Below are 24921 nucleotides of genomic sequence, written 5' to 3' on the forward strand. Positions count from 1 at the left end.
AGTAGCTCGTTTCAGATTTTGATTGACCCATAGTGACTGCGTGCACTGGATTTCTGAAACAAAAACCTGTTTAGATGAAGCATGATGAGTGTGGGGCTAAAAACTACCCCGGAGTTAGTGCTATGAGTTGGAGCTCGAGACCTGAAACTGGCCTAAGGGCTCCTGTAATCTCAGACCAGCCTTGCAGCCACATAGCTGCATCACTGGACTTGACGCTTGCTGGGGTAGCTCAGATGTTTTCCTCCAGCTGACAGGCTGAGCAAGAGTCCTTTGAGATGAAATACCCTGCTGGACTGGAGGGGACTAGGGAGTAGATTAATAAGTTCTTAATTAACAAAGATGTGGTAAATGCCCAGTTTTCCCTTTATTTATAGATGGATTTCCTGCAGAGGGGGATAGTGGATGCTGCTTGATCAGCTATTACCTTCCCAGCTGACTGAGTCCATTGAGTTTCACTGTCCAAGAACCAGTTTTCAAAGGCAGTAGGTGAGTTACGCTGTCTAACTTTATAGGAGGGCTGATGTGAGAAGCAAGAAGATGAGCTATTCCTGAAGGAGACGTTTTAGCTCTAAATGAGGGCACCCTCAAGGCACAGGTGCTTTTGAAGAAAGAGTCCAGGAGTTTTGCAGATTTCTACTCAGGCGCCCCATAAACTTGGTAGCCTCTGACCATAAGTGGTGCAAAGGCACCATCTCCCCCCAGCTTTTTAATTTTAACTTTGCAAAGCGGCAGCTGAAATGAAGCAGCTCTGACCTGTGGGAAAGGAGAAAAGAAGCACTGTGCACTGTTCTGCAGCAGTGTCTACAGCTCCTGCAGCCCTGGCTCATGCAGGTGTCAGCTGGGCTCCAGGGCTGGGCACAGAGGCTGCAGGAGAGCGCTGTGACGTTGCCACCCCCTGGGCACTGAGGGTTTTTCCCTGGGTTGCTAAGGTAGCACGTGCCCAGCTGCTGGGTGAGGGACTGAAGCTCAGTAGTCCAGGGGCAAGAGGCCGTTCACCTCTGTGCCGCTCCGACCTTTGCCGGCTGCAGAGATCTGCCAGCGCCATGAACACCCACACTGGAAACACCAGCCTTTGCTCTGCGCACGTAGCGCTTTCCTCCTACTTGGAGCACTCGTAGAATAGTCCCGTGTATTCTCTGCCCATGGAACTGGCTCAATTGCTATATTCAAACAGGTTTGAAACGCAGTTTGACTGATGCTCCTGAAGAACAGTTGCACCTTTCTGCCAGTGCTGGATGTTTGTGGGGATGCAGATGCTGATTTTTCTAACAGTTTAATAGTAGAGATGTGCTGCTGAGATGCACAATATCCGTGAGGTTGACTTGCATAGTGGTACAATACCTGTAACCCATGGGAAAGCCATTGTGGTCACTGTGGTTGTTCTCAATAATAAGCAGATTTTGGTTGTAATGCAAAGGCTTCCACGAAGTTCCCCAGGGCTGCAGCCACCTTCCTGCTACCCCGTGCTCGGTGAGCCTGCCTCTGGGCTCGTGTGGCAATGCTCAACTCTCCACAGGCTTCTCGGGCTTAAACATTCACTGTGTCCCAAGGGTCAACCCAGAGTTAGCTGGAGGTTAGTGTCCACCCACAATCTGGGGGGAAAAGTGACATCATTTCTCTCTGCAGCTTCTCGTGTGAGTACTTCTAGTGAATACTGCACCTTTTCCATTACGATACCCTCCTGGGATGGGAAAACCTTTTTTATGCATTCTACTGGAGCAAGCATTAATAACAGTAAAGAGCCCCAAAGATGCAACTGTGAGTGTTCACCGTGTACACAGATGTCAGCGTGTGCGTGTTAGTGCCATCCTTGGTATGATCCCTTTTGAGTTTTGGCAGGAGCTATGCTGCTTTCTCTTCCCCACTCACTGTCGATGTTCTCCTCAGGTTTTCTTTGACTTTAATGAATTCTGGTGCATGGTCTTCCTGCTTCTCTTGTTCTTTCTCCAGCTGAAATGCAAACAGTCATCATTATCTGTACCCACTCAAGGATAAAACTGCAATTCATTAGCTACATTCAAATGGTTGGTTTCATTAGTGCTCAGGGTCCAGTCATTATTATTGCCCAGAACTGAATGACTCTGTAGGTCACATGTTGACTCACGCTCTTTTTCACCCTTAGTTTTCCTGGCTCACTGAAATGTTTGTTCTTTTCTCCAGGGGAAAAGGTGGAGAGTGCTCCTCACTCCCAACTGGCATGGAAGAAGGAGGAGGAGCTTTGAATCCCTCCAAAGGGGGGCTGTGAGCCAGGGAAATGCTCTTACCACTGGATTATCATATACAGGTTGTACTGCTGCTCTTCTGTCCCTCAGTTTCATATATCTGATTTTTCAGTGTTGGACTTTTGCATGTGGTCTTGGCTTGCTTGATATCATTGCAAGACATCTCCTGTGCTATTAAATAAAGCCATTTTATCCATTTTAAGCACAAATACTGCTGAATGGGACAGGGAATTACTCTATTTCCAAAAGAAGCAAGTTAACTTGGCCACCCTGCGTGTCACCCTGTGTCCCTGCTTGTTGGCCTGCTGGCCTGCTCTGGCCAAGGCACCATTCCCCTGGCAGTGCCCCAGGATGGGTTTAGCTTGTTTGCATGTTGAGAGCTACAGTCTGTGGCTCTCATTTTATGCAGGGGCAGCAAAGTCATGCTTTGAGTTGAGCCCTTCTGTATCCATCTCTACCCATCTACTCTCAGCTCTGTGCCTTGCACGGGGGTTTGGTAACCTGGGGATGCCTAAAAACTTGATTCTACCTGATCCAGCCTCTGGTGCCTCTTTAATAACTCTTTTTCAAAAGGTGACTGCAATTTCTTTGCCTCTTCCTCTTCCTTCTTCTGCCTGACGTGCTGGTTTCGCCGCCGGTGCTCCAGCACCCGCTGCAGCTCCGGCTTGCTCTCCACGCCCAGGCCTCTGTGGATAAAAAGCAGATGTGTCAGGGCCGGAGCACCATCACCCTGCTGCTCAGCCACCAAAAATCTGTCCCCAACCCGAAATGCAAACATGGAGATCAGGGCCACAAATCCATCTGGAAGGATTTGAGCATTTTATGGGGAGCACCTTAGTGCTGGGGCCTGTGCCTCAGGCAACCACGGCGGCTGCCCTGAGGTGTGGGGAGATTTGTGAGCCCTGTTTTACTGTCCTTCTGCTGTGGCAATGGAAATGCCATTACTAGTTTTAATGATTTCAGCAGCAGCTTCAGCCACATTTAGGGAATTTTTGTTTTCCACCAGCAGGGGTAGTCATTGAACTGCAGTAATTGTCCTGGCAGTTCATTTCCTCCCTGGTGCATCCAGGTTTACTGCAGCGCTGGAGATTAGAGTGAACCCTGTTAACATGGAGAGTTTTGGCTTAGCGGCCAAAATGAAAGGTCCTTTTCTCCTGGAAGTGAGAGCTGATGATGAAGGAGGCACCTGGCTCCCATTCAGCCCTATCAATGCATCTGAAAGAGGGGCTGCTAAAATCCTGTTTTGTTAGGGGCAGGATCGCTGGACAGGAGATGTCGCGAGGACATATTATACACTTCAGGCCTAAACATGGAGCAAGGAGCTGGAAAAAGCCCTCTGAGTTGACTTCATAAAGCTAACACTTCAAAAGTTGTCATGACTGAATTTAAACACCAAGATTTACCTTTTGCAAATGACCCTGGCCACTGTCCTAGCAGCTGCTCTTCCAGATCCGGAGATCATGGAGGTAGTTGTGCATGTGTAGGGATAAGGGTTAATGGGGAACAAGTTCAGCTGTGCTTGGTGTGCATCATGGGATGGTTCTTGCCCTTCCAAGACGCAGGTTCAACAGTCTTTTCTCCTCCCTGGTAAAAGGACTCAGCCTCCTGTAAAATCCATAAACTTCCTGGCTTAAATCACTAAAACTGGTGACTCTCTGCCCTGCTGGGAGTCCTAGCCCACTTCCTAGCAAGCAGGCCTTGCTAGGAACACAGAGCTGCTTGGTGTTTTGAGGTTTCCATTGACTGAAGACTGGCTGTTTTATGTTAAGTTTATTAGAAAGCAGAGGCATCTTGTCCAGTGGACTTTGCACCTTTCTTGGCATGATGTCAGGTGCTGAGGTTGTATCTACAGTCGTTAAAGATTTAATTGGCAGACAGGAGAGGGAAATACTGTCCAGATGCAGCAAACCTCTGGGGAACACGCCTGGGGAACCACAGTCCCTAGATGCTCCCAGGGAATGGGAATGTGTTGAACATTGCTTTCCATTGCCACCTCTTTTCACGCTTTATGGCAGGACAAAGTTCACAGCTGCATTAGCAAAGTTAGTTAACAGGAGAATTGGCAGCAGAGATTTTATAATGCTTTTCAAGCCAGAAAGAACTTGGGTGTTACAGAGGTGCCTCTCCAAAGGCCTGAGAGAAAGTAAATCTGCCCTGGCTTGCAGGAGGCTCAGTGTTTGCAATGTTGCCTCTGGATTTGTTACTGTGCTTTGATTTAGTTGGCTTGTGCTGCTGGTACCCAGAGGTGTTGACTATGATAAGGTTTTTGTTGCACAAGTCTCTCGCTTGAATTGCTTCTGGTTCTGCTTAAGGGGAAAAAACAACAGCAAAGCAGAAACAGGAGCAAGCCAGAGGTCCCCCTCTCTCTCTCCCTTTCTCTTCCCTCTCTGGTAACATATAACAGGAGACAAAACTGCTGCATTTGACAGTGATTTGCAGGATGTTTACAACCACTGTTCCTCCTTCCATCTAGGATATCCATGTCAGCTTGGCAGCTTTTGTGAACCGACTGACAGTATTTGATTGTCCTGGAACCCAGAGACACCAGAAGAGACTATAAAAATTGATCTAAATCTGACAAGGCTCCATAACCTACACTGCATGATTAAAGGCTTGAGTGCTTCCAGATTTTAAATCAAGAAAAAGAAAGAATTAAAAAGGGGTAAATATTTGATTAAAGATCCAACAGTAAGCAACTTGAAAAGGTAGATATCTGTTTGCAATAGGCTTTGTTCTACACAGTTGTTGAAAAAGTGTTTGGGAGGCCTGAACACGAGCAAGATTAGACTGGTGTCCACAAGCAGTGTCTGTCTCTGAGATGTACAGGACTAAAAGGAGAGGTGGTCACAAGGTGGCAGGATGGTCATGGTGGGGCTGCCTTTTGCCAGTGTCCCATGGTGAATGTGGCTATGACATGGTGGCAGGTGTAGGACTCAAACAGCAAATGATGGAGCACTTCACTGCTTGCTTGCTCTGCTCGGTGCCTTGGGTCTATGCCCTGTCTTTCCTGTCACATTATCCTGCTCAGCCCCGGCCTTTCCTGCCCCATGGATTAACAGGGTGCCTCAAGGACTGCCCTGCTGCAAGGGGAATTGTTGCTGTCCCACATCCTGTTGACACCAGTCTCTGCTCCTTCTTGAGCCTGACCAAGCAACCTTATCTGACAGCCACAAAGCTTCGACAAACAACGGCTGGTATTTCCTTGTTCATCTCTGCTACTGAAGTTGCAGCGGTTTCGTCATGCTCTGTTCCACTGTGATTAAGAGGGAATTGTGTTCTGGGAGATCAAGGCCACAGCGGTGAGATGACAAATACTGAAGTGCTTCATCATCTGCTGTTTGAACATTCATGTTCAACACTGAAGGGACATGAGGAAGGAGACGGCGGGGATTCCTTGCACGCACAGATCTTGGGCCAGATATTTGCAGCTTCCAGAGCTTGTGGCTCAAGATGCAGGGGAAAAAGCGAGCAGCTCCAGAGAGGACTTAGCACTGCCTCAGAATGGCAGAAGTTTCCCGTTTTGCTTTTGTTTTGAAAGAAATTGTTGGACTAAAGAAGAGAGAAAAGGGGCTACAGCCAAGTTTTATCTTTTGTCTGTAAGTGAAGGGATTTATCCTGAGCTTCCAGGTTGTGGCTGTCTCTGGCCATTCAGCAGCATCTGGCTGATGAGCTCAGGCTGCTCAGCACCTTGCAGACTGCTTCAGTGGCAGTTGGGGGCCTCCTCTTACCTCTTGTGGTTCATCAGCAGCTCCCTGTGCAGCTCCTGGTGACTCTTTGAGGCTTTTACAGGATTTAGGAGCTTTTTAGGCTTAATAAGATCTGGGTTTCCATCTATGTAGTCTGGGTGAGTCAGGATATTCCCAGGGTCTGGTCGTTCTCTCTGTATTTCAGTGTACATTGATGCTGAAAGAAAAGAGAGGTGTTTGCATGAGAAGTCTCAGTGTGCTGGAGCACAGGAGCCAACTAGAGCTCTTTTCTCCTGCCAAACAGGAGGAAAAGAGATGGTGCCTGCCCCTCTTGTCAGCGTAAGGCTTTGCTGATACCCGACTGGGCTAATATTCAGGATCCAGCCCGGTGCCAAGGAAAGCATAATTCACACATGCGGGATATGATCATGCTGTAATAATTGTGAATGTTCTGGATGTGAGAACAAAGCTCTGCTCTTTCTCAAGTGCTGGCAGCTTGGATTTGAGGCAAACCACAAGGCTGTTGATTTTTTCTAAGTACTCTCCATTTCTCCATTACAAAAGAACCTATACAAAGTGAGTGCAAGGTACGTATTACAAGACAAGAAACACGCAGTGATCTGTGTCTTTAAGTGTAAAGTGCAGTTGGGCAGACTGTAATTATGCTGGTGTACAGTCTAATCGGGGGCCTAGAGAGAGCAATTCATTCCCAACTACTCACTTGAAAAATTTGGAAGTTTACCAGTCCGCACAAAAAGTCCCAGGAATAGAGTGTAGGCAGCTCCACATCTGTAAATGTCTCACCATTATAATATTTTGAGAAGCCTAGTGTGAAGTTATATGGGTTGGTGGTGCAGGAAGGGAAATTGTTGTTTGGTAATTTTGCCTCTTATTGTAGTCTCATGTATAAAAAGAATAAGACCCTGTTAAAAAGAGAAATCAACAGGTAAAGCACGAGAAAGCAGGTAAGGGTCAGTCTTTCTTAGTAAGTACTTTCTCAAGGTAAAGTGGGTTGCAATCAAACAGAATTGTGTAAGAATTAATGCTGAAGAAACGATTCAACTTCTTATTCAGTATTAATGTGGCCGGTGCCCTACTGCTTTGGGAACAAAGAGGAACAAAGCGGAGCCCGTTTCAGGATTGTAACTGGGGTGAATCCAGTAACTATTTAAAGGGCTCTTTGGAAGCTGGAAACAGTGATTTATTATATCAAATTATTTTCCTCTAGGATTATGCATCACTGTTGGCCATGAAACATCAAAACGAGTGCAGACCGGGGCTCAGCGGTGCCTTCTGGAGAGGCGTGCAGTGAAGAACAGCCAGGGGTTAACAAAGCACAACTGTTTTGGACAACTTTTGTTACATGAAAACCGGTTTTCAAGCAGTGAGAAAACACAACGGGTTTTCACCAAGGTAAAATTGCTTTAGTTTGTTTTTATCATACTTCCTCACTCTTTTGGGGAGAAAAGGCAGAGGATAGATAAGAAAGGGAGCTGTAAAACAGAGGTTCATCTGGGTGGGAATGAAATGAATGACCTCCCATTTCAAGTGGCAAAGCAATGTCTTCCTTTACTCCTCAAATAAGAGAGCTTCTCCCTGGAGTAACGTTGACAAATAACAGATCTTTTAAATTGAATTGTCATTTCTGAACAGTGGTACTAAAAGACTGGACTTAGTGTTGCCCTTTTCTTTCAGTCCCCCTTTGCCATCATTTAGAAGAGGGCTATCCTCTCCTGCAGCAGAGAGCCTCCTGCGTTTGGTTTGTGTGATGGCACAAATCCCATCACACTGGGTATGGGTCATTTTGGAGGGAAAGCAGCCAGGGAGCCAGGAGCTCCAGTGGGGTCAAGTCCAGGGGATTTTAGTAGCCTAATGTGGTTATTTCCAGTCTGAAGCAATCCAGCATCGCATGACCAAGGCTTGGGAAATAGAAGCAATTTATCAGCCTATTTACTGAAGTAAATGTGCTAGCTTTCCCCCTGAAGCTAGCACAAATGCCCAAAATGCTGGGAAGGAAGGAGTGGGAGGAACTGAAATATGCTGGGAACATTTCTGGCCAGGTGGCTGTTAGCTCAGCATGCCCAAGAACTCACGATGACTGTAATTTACCCGAGCAGGACCCAGCAGGTAGCTCTGGGCTTGGTTTTCACTGCGCCAGGACTGTCCAGAGCGTGCAGATGCCATCAGTGAGGGTTTGGCTTGCAGTGGATATTGTCACTGCCACCCGCCAGGTCAAGCGGTACCTGAGCTGCTGCCCTGGTCCACGCACTGTCCTTGTCCCAGAGAACGACTGGGAAGCTATGCAAAGAGTGTTTTATATCTTCAGAAAACCTTAATCTGGCACAATTCAAGAAATACCTTCATTGCACAGAAAGAAAAATGGGACTTAAAAAAAGCATTAGTGCTCCTGAAACACAGCTTGGGGTTATGCTGGAAGTAAGGACGGGGCATCCTTTCTCCTGCAGTTTGGCAGATAGAGACCCAGTGCAAAATGTTTCTAGTGGAGCAGATCTATCATCTTCAAGATCTGATGTAATTCATACCCATGTACGAGGAGACAGACTGCTATCAGGCTGCTTTTTGTCATTATTTATAGTGCTGGAGGTGTAAATCAAGCCAGGTCTCTGCGATGGATTTACAGCAGGATGCCTGGTTTTGCATGATGCAGCTGTAGATCAAAGAACAAGGCTTTGCTCTGGCACTTCCTTGGTCACCATCGTAAATCAGCAAAAGGTAGTAGACATTTTTATATCATTCTTGGCAAGATATAAACAAAAAATACGTGTGCATTTTAACACCCTCCCTGTGCTCGCAAAGGCAGTGTGACCTTTCAAATAGAAGTGGTTTCGCACCGCTGTTTTAAACGCAGTTGTGTTTGCTTTGACATATGCAGTCTGTTGTTTGCTTTTAAAATACTTTCCATTTCCTCGTTTCTAAAAGAGTGAGGCTTTCCAAGAAAGGGACATTTCTGAGTGACTTTTCTACACATACAAAGCAAGGCCACATGAATGAGCAGGTCAAGGCCACAAGTACTGGGAGACCTTTGCTCTTCACACCCAGCTTGACCCCTTGCTCAAGTGAAATGAGCTCCCAACCTTGTTCTGTTTTCTAGGAGACCCCTGGGAAATATTTGCATTTGTCCCTTTTCCCAGGTCCACCCCAGAGTGTAGAAGAAGGAAAAAAATGACTTTTAAAAATCTTCTGATCTAAATTGAAGCCCAAAATCCTGCTCAGACATCCCGGAAACCCTTACACATCTGCTGTCAGTTTGCGGCACTTGTGATAAAATCATGGGGCTGCAGTCTTGGCTAAAACCATTTCCACTTCCAATTACACTTAGTCCCCATCTCTTGAGTGACAACACTGGGCAATTTTGGTGAGACATTAAGCATCTTGAAAAACCTAAGTGTAGTAAATAGCAATAATTAAATAACAGATAACAATAGTTAAATATACCCTACTAGGAGTCTAACATGTGGTGTGAGCTGGGGATGCTGAGTGCCAGGGATGCTGAGTGGCTTTTGTGCAGCCCTGGGCAAGGGCAGTTTTAGTTTCCTAAACCCTAAACAGACCCGTGGGGCCTGTCAGGCCCCTGCCCGGGATCAGGCACCCGAGATGGGGGCTCAGCTGGGTTTCCCTTTGCTGCTGTTTTTTGGATCATCCCTGATGCAGTTTCCCTTGCTGAGAAGAGACACGCTCCACAGAGCATTTATTTAGGGTTCATCGCCTTGTCTCTATGCAGTGGGCTGCCCTCGAGTCCCTCTGTGCACAGGGCAGGACCGCTGCTGCTCTCTGTGCTCCGCTCTCAGCTGCCTCCGGTTTCCCTGTTCACTGTCCTGTCAGGATGAAAATAATCCCCAGGAATGTTAAGGGGATTAGCAGCCTTGGAAGGGGCAGGTAGCCTGAGGGGTCTGGTTGCAGCTGGCTGCCTGATTCCAGCAGCTCTTCACAGGAGCAGGGGAAAGAAAAAAGACTGAAAAGAAAATTAATCCAGAGCTGTCATGTTTAAAAAGCCTTAGGGCAGCTCTCTGGGCTCCTGCCCAGCACCTGGGGATTTGCAGTGTTTCAGGAGAACAGAGGCCGTAGCAGGAGGCCCGAGTTTAGCCCCTTTTTGCAGATTTTTGTGTGAAATTCCTTCCCAGACGTCTCTCTTCTGCAGTCCCCCTGCCCATGGGATCCCAGGACCTTGAACGCAGCTTTGGGATGAGCCTGCACAGTGGGCAGCAAGCACCTCTCCTTCCCCTCGACCTCTGCTTTGCTGAAGCACCGCGAAACTCTTCCCCGCTCGTCATCCTTCCCCCGTGCCAGGCTCTCCGTCCCCTCGCGCGTCCTATGACCCAGCTGCAAACCGAGTTTCTCCGTGTTCAGCAGTGCTCTGAGGCAGTGCAATGCTGTATGACTGGTTTTTAGGAGGTTTAACCTGCAAGGCCACTGATGTTATCCTCTGCAGCACAGGTTGGTGTTTAATTTTAGCTGGAATCTATCAAACAAATATTGTTTGCCCTCCTTCACTTGTGTTGTCTGTACTGCTTGAGCACTGATTTTTGGACCAGACTGTCTAGGGAGAGGTTTTCAGTCTGGGTAAATAGCTAGAAAAGGACCCAAACTGCCCTTTCTCAAGTGTTTTATGGAATCCTTTTCTGGGCAGAGAATGAGCCTCTACAAAATGTCAACAGCAATAAAATAGGCAAAAGGCATTATTCTGGGAAGGGAAACCCGGGTCAGATGGTATCGTGTTCGTTATTTTGTGAGACCCTGTTATTTGGTAGGAAAGACGAGACTGCTCCAAACAGGCCAGCTTAGATCAAGTTTTTTAGGCCTTGTCCAGCTGAGTGCTGCGCATTCCCTGTGATGAGGGGCAGCAATTATTGTAGTGCATGTTTTAATGCAAGAGGAACATAGTGGAAACACTCAGACTGTTGTGCACCTTGGCATCCCGTACACAAACCACACAGTGACCCGCGAGAGGCAGTGCATGATCCATAGGAGACCTCCTGAGCTTTAAACTGGCAGTCTTGCACATCTCAATTCCAAAACATCCCTGTGTGTCCTACACACGTGGCCTTTCTCGGGCCTTTAGAGGAGCTTGTGTGACGTCTCAGTCATATCCACCAAGCTGGTGCCTTGGCTGGTGGAAGCTTTGGTGGGGTGAAGTGTCAGAAAAAAGCACTTGTTTGACTCCTGTTCCAAAATCACAACTTAATGAAAGGAAGTATTAATTTGTTATAAGTCTAGTAAAGATTTGTCTGCTTTATAATCCTCATAGCAGTGGCAGGGAAGGAGACAGTTGGGATATGCTGGGAGAGCTGTGCTGAAATGGTCTGATGTTGCTGCCTGCTGAGCACCTCCCGCACACATTTACAGATGGGAAAAACAACAGTGGGGTTTGGACTGTTGTGCAAATCTGGGGAGTTTAGCTGATTTGCAGGGACTAGGGGCTCTCTGCTGCACTGCTGCGGGGTCGCAGGACAGTGCCACTTGTGCAGTGGCCTCTGCTCCTCCAAGCTTTGCAGGGAGAGCCCTCCTTTCCCACATTGCCCACCCTGCGTGGGGATCTGCCTCCGAGCAGGCGAGCGGTGCCGTTTCTGAGCTGCTCTCATCCTCCCAGCAGGACACTTGCTTTTCAACGGGCGCTTCCTGCACGTTTCTGCACACTTGGTAGATCCAGGGAGGACCAAGGTACCGCAGGGCCATCGTTAGTAGGAGGCAGCCGCTGCCGCACGCGGAGACGGGCTTTTGGGCTTGCAGAATCCCAGCACTCTGGGGCAGGCGCTGCGCAGCGTGTCTTAAAACCCCGACTAATCTGCTTGTTGCTGCACCGGAGCCGAGCCGGAGCAAAATGCCTCCACATTAGCTTAATGACCGCAGCGGCTTAGTGCCTCCCGAGGGATAGCAGCAGTGCTGGTACAGCTGCCCCGAGACAGGCAGGTGCTAATAGGACCCTGGCGTGTGGGGCTGGCCCTGCTTCCCACCTGCGGCACTGATTCCTCCCCTGCAGGACCCTGGGCCGAGGCACAGAGCAACGGCAGCACCCGGAGCCGGCTGCACGATCCCAAGGGGGAGTGCACGGAGCCTCTGGCTGCTCGAAATCCATCGCGTTAAATAATTAAGTGAGCCTAATGCTGGCGTTGTAACGCTGTAACCCGAGGTGGACGGCCTGGGACTGAGGGGCAGGAGGACAGCAGCAAGGTCACGGCGCGCGGAAGGAGGCGCGTGGCGCTGCAGCCACCGCGGCGCTTAGCCGCGAGCGGCGCCTCGGGGAAAGCCATCGTTTGTGGGGCCGTTTGTGGATTTTCCTCTTGTTAAGTAGCACTTGGGGCTCAAACTCTGTTTTTTCTATGTGTGTGGTTGCAGGGCCGGGAGTTTCTCTGTCGCTGGTGCAACAAGTCGCAGCGGCTCCCAGCCCTGCCCGGGCCCTGCCGCGCGCTGCTCCCATTCCGCGAAGGGCTCCCAGGGCCGGTGCTGCCCGCAGCCACTGCCCCCCAGCGCGGACTCCCCACCAGCACGGCCTGTGCTCCCCTGTACAGGCAGAGCTCCCCGCTGGCACCCGGTGTTACCCCCCCGTATCGCCAGTGCCCCCGCCAGCCCTTCCAGTGCTCCCCCAGCGCAGCCAGTGGTTCTCACAGGGAATTCCAGTGCTCCCCACCCGTCCTGCCGGTCGGTCCCGACCCTGCTGTGCCCCCCATCGGGACTCCCGGGGGGCTGGGACACGGCGTGCAGCTCAGCACCCCTCTCCCCCAGCTCTGGGTACCTTCAGGGAAGGCGCAGTCGCCGGGTTTGGGCTGCCAGGTGCTGGGCGCTCCACGGGCCCACCTGAGCCCCGGGGCTTCGGCAGCGGCAGATTCCGGCTCTCGGTCCGGGCGGCATTGATTTTGCTAGTTAATAATTGCATTTAAATGCCTCCCACGGCGATAAGCCGAGATGCTGAGCCTGGGATCCCACTCGCCGTTAACCATTAACAAGGATATCAGGCCGTTTTGCAAATGGCCTGTGCAGCAGCTTGCCTGGTTTCGTTAAGCGGTGACAGATGCTCCGCGACCTCTTTGATAATCACAAACTTGTTTTTAATACCCCGTCCAATATTTGCTCTGGGCACTGGCCAGGGTAGGAGAGCAGCACGACACTGCAGTCATGAATGATTTGTTTTAAGGTAGCTCAAAGGTATTTTGCTGAATACAGAGGGAAAAGCCCATCTTGGAGTGATGCTGCTGGGATGACACTAGCGCTGATCCCCCGTGCAGCCTCATTGCTCTGCAGGAGGGACGAGCGGGAGCACGGCACTGCTTGGGAGCACACCGTGGCACCCAGAGCCCTCCCGAGAGGCAGAAGCAGGGAATTGCTGCTTCCCAGCTGCTGAAGTATTGAAGGAAGTTACCTTGAACGCAGCTACAAGTGGCTCTCAAGCCACCGAGGCACAAACTCCTCTTAGGCCAACAAGACGGAGCCGTGCGGGGCCGCAGCGACGCGCGGGCCGAGCCGCGGGCGCCCGGGGCAGTCCCGCGTGCCGCTCGCGCCGCCGCCAGCCCGGCGCTTACCTGATCGCAGCAGCGTGGCCCGCTGGCCCGCGCCGCGCGACATGGCACCGCCGCCTGCTGCGCTGCTCCCGCCGCGTCGCCTCAGCCGGAGCGGGGATGCGGCGTCACGTGGCGCCCGCCGCTGCGCGCTCGCGCCCTCCCCACCGCTCTCGCCATCCCGACGGTCGCCGACGCCGCGGCCTTGCCCAGCCTGAGGGCTTGCGCCGTGCCAGGAGCTTGCTGCCTTGTGGCTCCTTGCCAGGTGATGCTTTTCCACCAGTGGCAAAAAAAGCTCCTATGTGTATTCTTTTCTTTTTCCAAGACCCTTCTTCATGCGCGCTGAGGCCGGGTTTCTCCGTGCGCTGAGCTGGCGGCAGGGACGCAGCCCCGCTCCTGGATGGGCAAACGTCTCCTGCACGCGCCTTAAACGCGCTCCCTCCCGGAGAAATCAGATCGCCCCGGAGGAAGCCGCACGCCCACTCCCTTTAGCAACCGCTGCAACAGCAAAACCCGGCGCCAGGGCAACCGCTCCCGCTACCGGGATTAGTCCTGGGCGTTGCAATTATTCCCCTTGCAACAGCCCAGCGCACCCCAAACGTCCTCCGGGCCCGCGATGGAGACGGCCCGGCCCGGCCCTGCCGCCCTCCTTCCCCGCGGGGCCGAGCTCTTCTCCCCGCTTCGTGCTGAGCCCTCGCCATGCTGAGATCCTGGTGGGGGTCCCGGTGTGTTCCCCATCCTGGAGAGCCCCCTGTCATGGTGCAACACGGAACCACTCACCTGGGCCGCTGCTGGATGGCTTCCCGCTCCGGCTCTGGCCCCGGGCCTGGAGGGAATATTCCTTCTGCAAGAGAAGACAGAGAAGTGGAGAGGGGCCCAGCTGCACTCATGGAGCATCCTTCCCATCATGCGGGCGTTTTCTCCCAAGTCAGGCATGTGATTGCATATCTATTCTTCTAAAATAGAAGAATATCATGAAGCATAGGAGGAACCACCAGTCATTTGCTACTAAGACTTTTAAGTCCTTTTTTTTATTATTATTTTTTCCTGTCCTGGTTTTTAATTTTGACGGATGTGGAGTCTCAACTGCCGGAGCAGGAAGGCCTGCATTCCTCTGAGTGTGCGGTGTCTGCTTCTGTGTGCACCTTCACACACTCGTGACCATGCACAGGTTAGAGAAGAGGTAGTGGTTTAACCAGCAACAGTTTGTGCTGGTAGACAAGGACTGCAGCTGCAGAGGGGCCTCCTTTAGAGCAAGGCTTGCGCTTTCCCCCTTTGCCCTTCTGGGTGTTGTGCCCTGCTGCTCCATGGGCCTCTGGCATGAGCAAAATAAACCTGCAATTCAGGTGCTTCAGACCCTTTACTTTTGAGCAGCCCAAGGTGGGAGCATTGAGCTTGGGGTTAGCAAGTTCCCTCGGGCCCTGCGTTAGGCTGCATAAAACACGTGAGCAAACAGGAAGCTACTGCCATGGACGTACTTGTGTCCAGTGCACGGCGCAGTGTGTGAGCAGCTCCCACGTTCAGGGTCTGCTCTGCTGGGAAGCAGTTTCTGGGGATGCGTAGGAACTCCTGCAGCCAAGGACAGTTGGACAGCAAAGCTGGTTTTCTAGGAGTCCTATGACTGGCATTCACTTCGGGATCTAAATTAGTAAGTGATCTCAACCAGTGCGCCCGGGTCTTTGGGATTAACAAAAAGCCTTTGTGTTTCTGCAGAGCTCCTGGAGGTGGCCGTGTCAAGGCAGCCAGTTGCTAGGTGATGCTTATCTAGTGGCAAAGTGCCCACAGGCTCCTTGCAATGTCCCCGTGTCCCAGGACCAGGTTCTACAACAGAGTTCACCTTCAAGACCTCCCATTGTAACTCGCAGCCCCTGTGGCCCATCCGACCTTGCTCTGAAAGCCACAGAGGTCCCGTGGGTCACCCCAAGCCCTTTGGCATGGGGAATAGACTGGTGACTGGTGGGGACTCTGGAGAATTGGTGGCAAGAGTGAAACCAGGTGGCCCTTAAGCAGAAATGAGATAGAGGTTGGGATGGCTACGATTTCGCTGCAGGACCTGGAGGCTGGTTAAACATTCCCTCTGTGGAGTTAATGCTGGACGTCGGCTGCCTGCAGCAACAGGGACTGGATGAGGAGGCTCCGGCCCTTCGTCTTGCTCCATTTCCCAGGGATGGGAGGCCTAGTGAGCACAAACTTCATGCAGTGTCACTGGAAGTTGGGAATTTGCGCTGGTTTGGCTGTCTGAGGACTTTGGTGGTGGCAAAGTCCCAGGCTATCACTGTGAGAGTCTGCATGGCACTTGATGCCCTGGTGTCCTCCAAGGGACAGGAGGGCTGGATACGCTGTCCTGCACAGCTCTTTCACCTTGGCAAATCACCACTTGTGCCATGAGTGTGTTTGCAGAGCTGGGGTGGCTTCTCGCCTCCCTCTGGGGAAGGAGTTAATGATTGCCCAGAGATAGAGACTTTTATCTGCTCGCCATGGGGCGCAGTGGGTGGTGGGAGTCTGTCCCCAAGCCCTGGGCGATACTGCAGGAGTCACAGAGCTTCATTTGTCGACAGGGGATCTCAGAGGCCAAGAGCGTGTTGCAGCACATGGGTGGAAAATGCCTGCCTGCTATTTCCAAAACCCCTGTGTTTTCCAAGCTGCATGCAGTACACCTGCGCCTTGTCACAGAGGAAGAAGCCATAAATAATAAAATCTAGAATCCTCCAAATGTGGCAGTCACTGCCCCTTGGTGACCAAGGTCTCTATGTTGTTAGTCCCAGACTGTGCATTGCTACATCCCAGCAGGACAGCTCCCAGCCCAGGCTCTGTAGTGTAGCGAAGCAGCTCTCTTTCCAGAGGCATTTTCCCTGCTACGTGATGCTTTTAACCACCCACTCTGTAAGCAGAAATCCTCCACAATTCCCTGCTTGAGGAGTGCAACACTCCTGCCGTAGTCCAAAGCCAGCCTCCCTGTGTACACTGTCAGTCAGTGTTACTTGTTCAACACGTTGCTCTAATATTCCGCAAAATTAATAGCCAGCAGTTTTGGATCATGTTTGTGCTTTGATGAAAGTGGTTAGAGCAGTGAGCTGTCAGCAGGGTCAGACTCCAAGCCACAGAAAGGGAGATAAGGGTGGCTGCAGGCAAGGTTAGATCGATGCAAGAGCCACTCAGTTACAGCATCTGTGTTGCGCTGCACTCAAAGCCGGAACTAATAAATGAAGCAAGAAATTGTGCAATCAGACCAGGGTGCTGGGGAGGTACGAAGGTGGGCAAGACACCACCCACCGAGGACTTGGGCAGCCTGATGTGGAGCTCCTGCAGACAGGGTTTGTGAGGACAGCACCATTAGCAGGGGTGGAAGTCACCAGCCTGCTCAGGAGCAGAATTGCTCAGAGAAATGTGCTTTACTCCTGAGTTGCTCCAGCAAGTGCCAACCTTGGTGTTGGGTGAACGAACACATCCATTGATTGCAATAGTCTTATTGCTTAGCCTGGAGTCTTTGAAGGAGTCGGTGGCGATCTGAAACAAGGTATTTGTAGCTGGTAGATCAAAGTCGGCATTTCTGTGCAATGAAGGCACAAAACATGAGCTTTAACGATTAGCCAAATTGCTCTACCGTTGCTATTAGCTCAAAATAGCTTCCTCTAGCTGCTGCCAGTTTTCTGTACGACAACATCTCTCATGTGGCCCTGGCTACAGAGGTGTTATTTAAGCTGTTGCCCAATGTATAGTTGCTGGTTCTGCTCTACCTGTGTTCACTTGCAGCACTTGGGACTGATCCAAACCTCCATGAAATCGTCCGCTGGAAGAAGCCTTGGAGGACAAGTTGGGCTTTTCTCTATCCGTGATAGAAAGGCACAGAAATCTGCCAGCTCCCTGACTGCTTTCCTGCAATGCCTTGCTGTGTGAGCTGTCCTGGCTTATTTAATTCAGCAAGCTGGTGCAGACCTCTGCCTAGATGATGCCATTTTCCTTTTAGAGAGAAACATAGGCAAAATGAGCATGTCCCAGCACCGGAGATCAGGGCCAGCTCCATGCTGGAGATGGCACGGGGAACTGCTGCGCTACAGCAGAGTCAGGAGGGAGAGGAAAGCAGGTATGGAGATAGGTCTGTCCTGAGCCCCTTGGACCGTGCTCTGCCCCCATGACCGCTGCCACGGCACAGCAGCCGTCGGGATTGCCACCGCCATCAGGAGCAGCATTTTCCCGGGGCAGAACGATGCTCTGTGCGCTGCGGGTTGCTGCCCGCGGCTTGACGGTGCACATTCCTCTGCTCTAAGCTCACTGTGGGACAATGTTGTTTTGGCAGCTTTTGTATTCGAGACTGGCAGTCACCCAGAAACCGGTACTGGGGCCCAGGCAGGCGCTCCTGAGCCAGCAGCCGTGAAATCTGCTGTCCTGGCGGGCGCAGCGCGAGTCCCATCCCAAATTGTCCCTAGTTTGGGCACCCCCAACCACTGTCCTTGCCTGGCCCTTACAACCCCCCTACCCATGGTGGGGTTGGGTCTTTCAAGCACTGCTGGTGGCTGGTGTTCCTGGGCCCTGGCCATGCTGTGGACAACTTCACTATCGTATTGCAAAGACTGTGAGAAGCGGCGAGCTCTGGTGTAGTGTTTCATTGCCGGGCTTCTGAGCTGCACAGGTCTGCAGTGTTTCGTGAGCTAACGTGGAGCGGCTGCTGGAGCTAACGCGCTGATGCTCTCGGGAGGGCGAACGGCAGCCGGGGGCTTTTCTTTTTAATTTTGACCATGGCAATCTGTGAAGTTAAGCTTGCCCAAGGAGGCTGGGCTCTAGGTCCCATTACAGGGCTAGTCCCGTGTTACCGCTGCCCGAGTGGCTCTCAGGGAGCACCAGCCAGGTGGCCACGTTGTGACCTATTCGAGTAGAAAATTGCTAATGCTTGAAATAGCACTTTGTGTTATCTTACTCATAACAAAAACACCATTTGACACAGCTGAACGCCACGCTGGCCTTTGCATGCCAGCGGGACCCGCGCCCTCGCAGCCAGCCTGGCCCTGGCAGCGCTCCCTGCAGCCCCAAAATTGGTAAATCGGGACTGATTGGGGCCGCAGGGAAAAGCCCCCCTGGGGCTGATGCAGGGAAGGAGCCGCACAGGATTTTCCAGTGGATTAATGAGCAAGCGGCGACGGGATTGCCCGAGGCCGTGAGCATGCGGCTCAGTCGGCAGCGCTCCAGCTGGGATTCCTGCTGCGAGGAGGGCAGGGGGCACCTCGGGAAGAGCGTCGGTCAGGGGCACTGAGGTGACACGCGGGGCCGAGGGAAACGCCGTGCACGGAAACCTCATCTAACTCTGCCTCGTGGTTTCATTTCGGGGGTCAGGGTCCCTGTGCTGCACCACGTGCCCCGTTTCGTAGCCGGCACTTGCTGATCCTGCCACAAATGCAAGTGGTCGTGAGGGCCGGGGAAGGCAGAGCCCCAGCCGTGGCCAAACTGGCTGCCACTTGCACTGAGCCCCTATGGACCCTCTCTGGCAGAAACCTCAGCTGCTTTGGGAGCAGAGGGCACCTTGCACTAGCTCTCATGGTTATCTTGTCTGCTCCGCTCAGTGCTGCTGGGGGCTTGGGCTGAGCAGGTAAGGAATAAAGCCAGGACCCCATTTCCAAGGCCTGGAGCAAGCAGCAAGGAGCTCAGTGTCCCCAAGCTGGGATGCTCCGGCCCCTTCCTGGTGTGATTCTCTGTTGACTTCCTTGCTGGGATGATGCTCACCTGCTGCATCCAGGCAGGAAGGGGAGGATGGAAAAGGGATTTTGCCCCTTTGCTGTCACCAGCGGATGAGGTTGGCCCAGGGCTGTGTGTTCCCAAGTGCCTCTTGCCTTCTCTCCCTTTCCTGTTTTAGTTTATTTTTTAAATGTAATAACTTTTTTGCCTTGCTGGGCTGGTCGAGCAAAGGACAGCCCTGGTGTGGGGTTGTGTGACAGTCTCTTCCCTAAGGAAGAACCCCCCACGGGAACCCCCTGCACCCTGTTGTAGGAGAGCACTGAAAAAGCCTAGAGCAACCTCTGCTTAATGGGACTCCCCCCGAGCCTCCACTGGGGAGGCTTTAAAGGGCTGATGAGGAGTTTGGAAGGAGGCAGCAGGATGAAGTCATATCAGAGGGCTCCTATCAAGGGCTTGGTGGACGTGGCATCAAACACGGCCAGGCGCTTGCTGCCCCGTGAGCCTGAGCTGTTGTTCTCTGGCACGGGCTATTTTTGCACCGCGATGGGCTGCTCATCGGTGATCTCCCCTATCTCATTAGGCGCTCGGGAGCGCTTCTGACGTGCAAAGTCATCTGCTTCCCCTCCTGTCCCCCGCCACAAAGCCCTTCTCCCTCCCAACAGCCCAATGCTCCTCGCGGCGCCCTGGGGTGTTGGAGCACCGCGGCTCCCCGTTTACATCCGCTGCTTTGGAATTGCTCCCGGTGCCGCGAGACAACCGGTGGCTTTCAGGGGCTGTCAGCGGGACTCGCCCCGCTCGCGGGCCTTGGCAGCGGCAGCCCTGGCCCTGAAAGCGGAAGCGAGGACCCCGATGCCAGGGGCTACGGCCGCTTTCCCAGCAACAAAACGGGCGAGATCCCTCGGGGGGCCCTTGTGCTGGCCAGGGACAGGGAGGCTTTGAAAGGGCTGGTGCGAGCACGGGCTGACGGGCTTTTAAATAGCCCTTAGAGAGAGCTAGGAAAATCCTGGATGCGCCTGCCAGCTGGGGGCAAGTGCAATGTCCCCTCTCCCCGTGGTTCCGTGTTGTCATCGCTCCATAATCCCAATTTATAATGAATGGCCTGTTGCTGTCTACATATAAAAATATGTGTCTGTATAGTGGGGAAATACCGTAGGAAGGATGAAGTGTCTCGAGAAGAGCTTGGAGGGACATGGGAGGAAAAATGGGAGCTGCTAGAAAACACGCAAGGAGAGGGCAGTGCTGGTTACCTTTTAGTTTTTTTATGAGATTATTGTACACGGTGAACAAAAACAGTAGCAAAGGCTTCTCTTGTGGACATGGGGCTGTTAGACCTGTTGCCTCCTTTCCTGGAAATTGCAGGTACTTCCCCCCTCTTCACGTGGCCTGTCTGTCTTGCCATGGCAGATCTCGTTAGGTAGCTGAGTTACCCTGTGTGCACGGGGCTGATCAGCGTTATACCCATGGGATGGACATCCACCTTGGCACATCTGCCCGTCGTGGGGCTGGAGAGAGGAGCCACTTGCTCAGCATTCAGCCTCGGTGGGGAAATGCGTTTCCTGCCTCTTACAGAGTGGGTGGAAAACCCACAGAAACACCCTTTCTCTCTGCCACACTCCCCGTGCGTTGAAGCAGCAGGCTCAGCAGATGCCTTGTGAAAATCAAGACCATCCCCCCGATAGCCCAAGCCTGCCGGATGCTCCGGAGGCGCCTGCGGGGCCCTCACCCTGCTGCTCCCCTAGCAGAGCTGCTCAAAGGGCCACGTGCTGCTCACCGGCCTGAGAGCCTCCCCCTGCTCAAGAGGGGCAGAGCAGGGCAATTCTTCCCCCTCCTTTTGCAGGGGAATACACATATATAATTTATTTTTAGGAGTTGTTCTTTATTTCAGAGCTGAAGTGGGGTTTTTTCTGTGCGTATGTGTTTAAACCTTCGTCTCTGGCATCGTGTGAATAACATGTGTTTTATCGCTGGTGAGAAAACTCCATAAAAGTGCAATGAAATGTGTTGGCATAGCAATCTGGCAGCAAGCGGAGCCGCTCGCCGGAGCCCTAGCGCCGGGGCTGCCGGGTGCTCCGCATGCATCCCGGGATGCCGCCCGGCAAGCTCCCGAAACGCACTTGTGGCCAGCGGGGCCACAGGGATACGGTGTGGCTGGGGTGAACTATTTGGTGGGGAAAAGCTGGAGGTGGATGAAGGGCCTGGGAGATGGGCAAGGGCTGGGAACTGCTGGGTGGGAGCAGCGCTACTGCACGGAGACCTTCCCTGCTCAATGTCCCCCTGAGGCCCCGGTCCCGTCCCATCCCTTTGCTGCTGGCACGAGGCGTTTCAAGGGCACAAGGAGCCGGGTCTGCTGGCGCGTGAGGCCTCTCTGCCAACGCTGGCCGGCTGCCCCCTCTCCTCGTTATTTCAAACCAGCGGCGGAGCAAAGCTCGGCAGGGAGCCTAATCGCAGCTCATCTGACGCGAGTGAAAACCGACCCTCCTGGGAATTTGGGGACAGGAAACTTTCCCTGGAGAAACGGCTCTGTTGCTTGCCTGCTATGCAAAGTTCCTGGCCACGGGCTGCCTTGCAAAGCCTGTCCCGAGAGACAGCAGAGCCCCTGCCGAAGCAAAGGGCTCTTGGGCAGAGCATGATATCCTGAGCCTGTGTCCTGCTGCTGCCTTGTCCCCATGTGAGCTTGGAGATGCCGGAATGGGGCTTTTGGGAGCAGCTGCAGCCTTTGCAAGCAGGAGTGTCCTGTCCCAGCAGCATCCCGCTCCCTGTAACCCCTCGTGCCGCTACTGAGGACTAAATTCATCTGAGAGCACCCCTGTGTCAGTGTTGGTGAGAGGTGCTGAGCACCCAGCGCGGCGCTCAGCCCCCTTTGCTGTGCCATGAGCCCTGGAAACGTGCATGAAGGAGCTCGAAGGAGAGGCTCAGGCCAGGGGAAAGCCCCAACCTGCCAACCTCAGCCCAGCATCCCTGCTCGGTGCCAGCCTCGCTGGGGCCACGCTGGGGCCAGCTGGGCAATGTTTGGGAACTGAGGTGCAAGTGAAATCTGTGACCCTCTTGTGCTCGCAGAAAGAAACAGCTTAAAGTTTTCTGGGGCTGATGGGGTTGGCAAGCGCCTGCTGCTGGGTGCCTTTCAAAGCCAGGCCACTTTTTAGCATGACAGTTTCAGGAAGAAGGAGCAGAGGGGAAAGCTGTCCAAAAGCTCCTGGCTGGGGGGCAGAGGAGGATGGAACTGATAGCTTTGAATGCAGCAAAGCCCCGCGCGGGTGGCCTGGAGCCAAGCCTGCCTCACTAGCTCCTTTCCCTGCATTCAATAACAGCCGTGCAAATGTGCCAAGGCCCAGAGGATGTGGTGCTGGAGCCGCGTGAACGATGGCTCAGGGACTGGCCACAGGATCAGACCCTCTTGAGCGTCCTGGGAAGGGACATCCAATTCGTTAGGTCCAAGAAAAGAGAGAAATGTCTGAGCGCCTCAGATCAGCCCTGATTTATTTTTTAACTCCCCTCCTCTGGGTTGACTTTGAGCATGTTTCTTCCAACTCCTGAGCCAGAAAGCCCAGCGGAGATGCAAACTTCTGCAGGCCCGTGCCCACACCTCCACACAGGCCGAGCTCCTCTGAGCGTGCGGAGCCCCTCCTGGGGCAGCCGGGCTGGCTCCCCGCAGCAAAGTAGCTGCTACTGGGTACTGCAGGGGCACTGAGGGCAGGCAGCCGGCCGGGGGCAGGATGAGCACCCTGCCATGGATGGGCTCAGTGTTTTCTGCTCTCTTAGCTGCTTGCGACCCTCTTTAATTCCTTCTTTTAGGCTTGTGACCTCCTTCCCCTGCCTCCCAGGGCAACGACAAGAGTCTGTGCTGGGAAAGCACATCCCTGGAGGAAGCCAGGCTCCTTGGGGCAACTGGTGCTCTCAGAGAAGGAGGACTGTCGTGATGGAAACCAGAGGTGCATGGCCCAAGCTGCCTGCTCTGCACCACCAGATCCGCTGTAAGGCCCACAACAAGAAGCTGGGAAGTTTCTCCTCATGCTCTGTCACTTGTTTTGTAGATTCCCACTTGAAGTGACCCTGAAGGACCATTCGCAGAAGTGCTCCGCATGCCGTCCCGGGCTCGCTCCCCACCTGTCCCATGAGTCTGCTCCTGCGTCGGTTCTGCTGGGTGTGAGTGAGACCGAGATTGCCCCAGTGTTGGTGTTACAGCCTTAGCTTGCGTCTGGGCATGCGTGGAGCCCGTTGATTGTGCCTGAGCTAGCGTGGAGCACGAGCGCCTTTCCGATGTGGAGCGCGCGCGGGACAAGGTGCAGGGACAGCAGTGTTGGCGCAGGGCGGCGCCACCGCACAGAGCTGACGTTATCTCCAGGCACTGATTGCATGGGGCATAAAAGCAAAATGACGTCTGGTCCCCGAGGTGTTTGTTTGTAGCCTTCTCTGCATGGCTTGGGCTCCCTAAGGCAGCGTTTCCCTCAGGGCTGCACGATGGGTCGTGCTCCTGGGAGTTGGGGTGGAAGGAGAAGCCCTTGAGGGCTCGTCCTCCCAGGGGAAGGAGCTGGCAGCAATTCCCAGGCTTGGGAATGCCGGGGGGGATGATGGGGCTCGTGCTGGGAGTGCTTCCCGGGGCTGGATGCCGGCAGCCAGCCCACAGCAGAGGGAGGCACTGGGGCAGGAGGCACAAGTCCCTCAGGGGGGATCAGCTCGAGATATGATTTGTGCCACAGCGCGTGGCGGGAGGGAAGAGACGCAGGGGAACCCGCGTGCCCGAGCCCGGCTGCGCCTCGGCACCCGCGGCTCCCCGGGTCGCCACGGCAGAAAGCCAACACGCACCCTTCCCATCCCAACCCCGCCGCCCTCCCGGACGCACCCGCGTTACTTCATCTCACGCACAGCACTCGACACCCGCGGGCCGCTAATCCCTGCCTCAGCACGCGGCGGGAAACCCCCAACACGTGAGCCCGCGGCCGCCCCGCAGCCGCCAGCGCCTCGGCCCCGGTACCTTTTTGCCGTGAGTGGCTCCCATGGTGGGAGCACGGCCGGCTCGGCGTCGTCAGCGTCGTCGCTACGCGCAGGGGGCCCGGCGGGCGGGCGGCTGCCGGCCCCGCGGCCGCTGTGGCGCTGAGGCGCGGGCGGGAGGCAGCCGGGCCGCCGAGGGGCCGCGCCGCGGAGCTCTCCGTCCCCGCCGTCTCCCGGCACGTGGAGAGCTCATTTTTTTGTCGTGCACCTAAGGGCTGGCGGGCGCCCAGGCGCTGCCCGGCACAAAGGCAGCTTTCATGCCGCGCGGGCGCCCGCTTCCTAAGCCGGCACCCGTCTTCCCAGGGGCTGCGGAAGATTACGGTAATTGCACTTGACAGGGCAAGATGTCACAGGACGCGGATTCGCCCGGCGCGGGGCTCCTGCCGGGCCCCGCTGCTGCAAGTCCTCACTGGCACACAGCATCTTTCACGGACACTGCTTTGGGATTTTGTCAAAATAAACCAGTGCCACAAGGGAAACAAAAAGCAAGATTTTTCCCTTTAGGGGGGTTTCAAGCTCTCACTGCCATGACGGTGCCAGGAGGCTGTTTGCTGCTGCGGCTGAGCCAGCAGTGGGGAATCCCGAGGTTACCAGGTGCTGCCGGAATTTGGCTGAGGCCCCAGAGGTTCCGGCGCCGTGAGGGAGGATCACGGTCCCAGGAGGCCCCGTCCCGCCTCAGCATTAGTGCTCAAGTGCTGGAGGACCAGAAACTCCTCCAGGAGCTGCTCCCTGAAGCAGGAAGGGGGCTGTGGTTTTCCATACCCTCCGCGACGCCGTGCCCTCACCCTGATGGCTTATAGCCTGCATTTCATTTGGTTTGTGAAGACATCCAGATCCTTTGAGGGG

At 53.6% G+C, this 24921-nt stretch overlaps 1 protein-coding gene across 2 annotated transcripts; it reads right to left on the bottom strand.

Annotated features, from left to right (window-relative positions):
- Positions 1-1251: 1251 nt before the first annotated feature.
- On the bottom strand, positions 1252-24103 carry FAM107A (family with sequence similarity 107 member A). Of its 2 annotated transcripts, XM_088528333.1 has the most exons (5): positions 24059-24103; positions 14200-14263; positions 5951-6125; positions 2752-2908; positions 1252-1950 (listed from the first exon to the last, which is right to left on the bottom strand). In XM_088528333.1, exons 1-5 carry the CDS (start codon positions 24080-24082, stop codon positions 1843-1845), a joined length of 528 nt encoding a protein of 175 aa, XP_088384459.1. In that variant the 5' UTR covers positions 24083-24103; the 3' UTR covers positions 1252-1842. The 2 variants fall into 2 exon arrangements, with proteins under 2 accessions (XP_088384459.1, XP_088384460.1); XM_088528334.1 differs by lacking the exons at positions 14200-14263; positions 24059-24103 and adding an exon at positions 13444-13482.
- Positions 24104-24921: the final 818 nt, after the last annotated feature.

Source organism: Tinamus guttatus, unplaced genomic scaffold, assembly GCF_059628265.1.
Source record: "Tinamus guttatus ecotype Peru unplaced genomic scaffold, ASM5962826v1 Tinamus_guttatus_pri_ptg000307l, whole genome shotgun sequence".
Taxonomy (NCBI): domain Eukaryota; kingdom Metazoa; phylum Chordata; class Aves; order Tinamiformes; family Tinamidae; genus Tinamus; species Tinamus guttatus.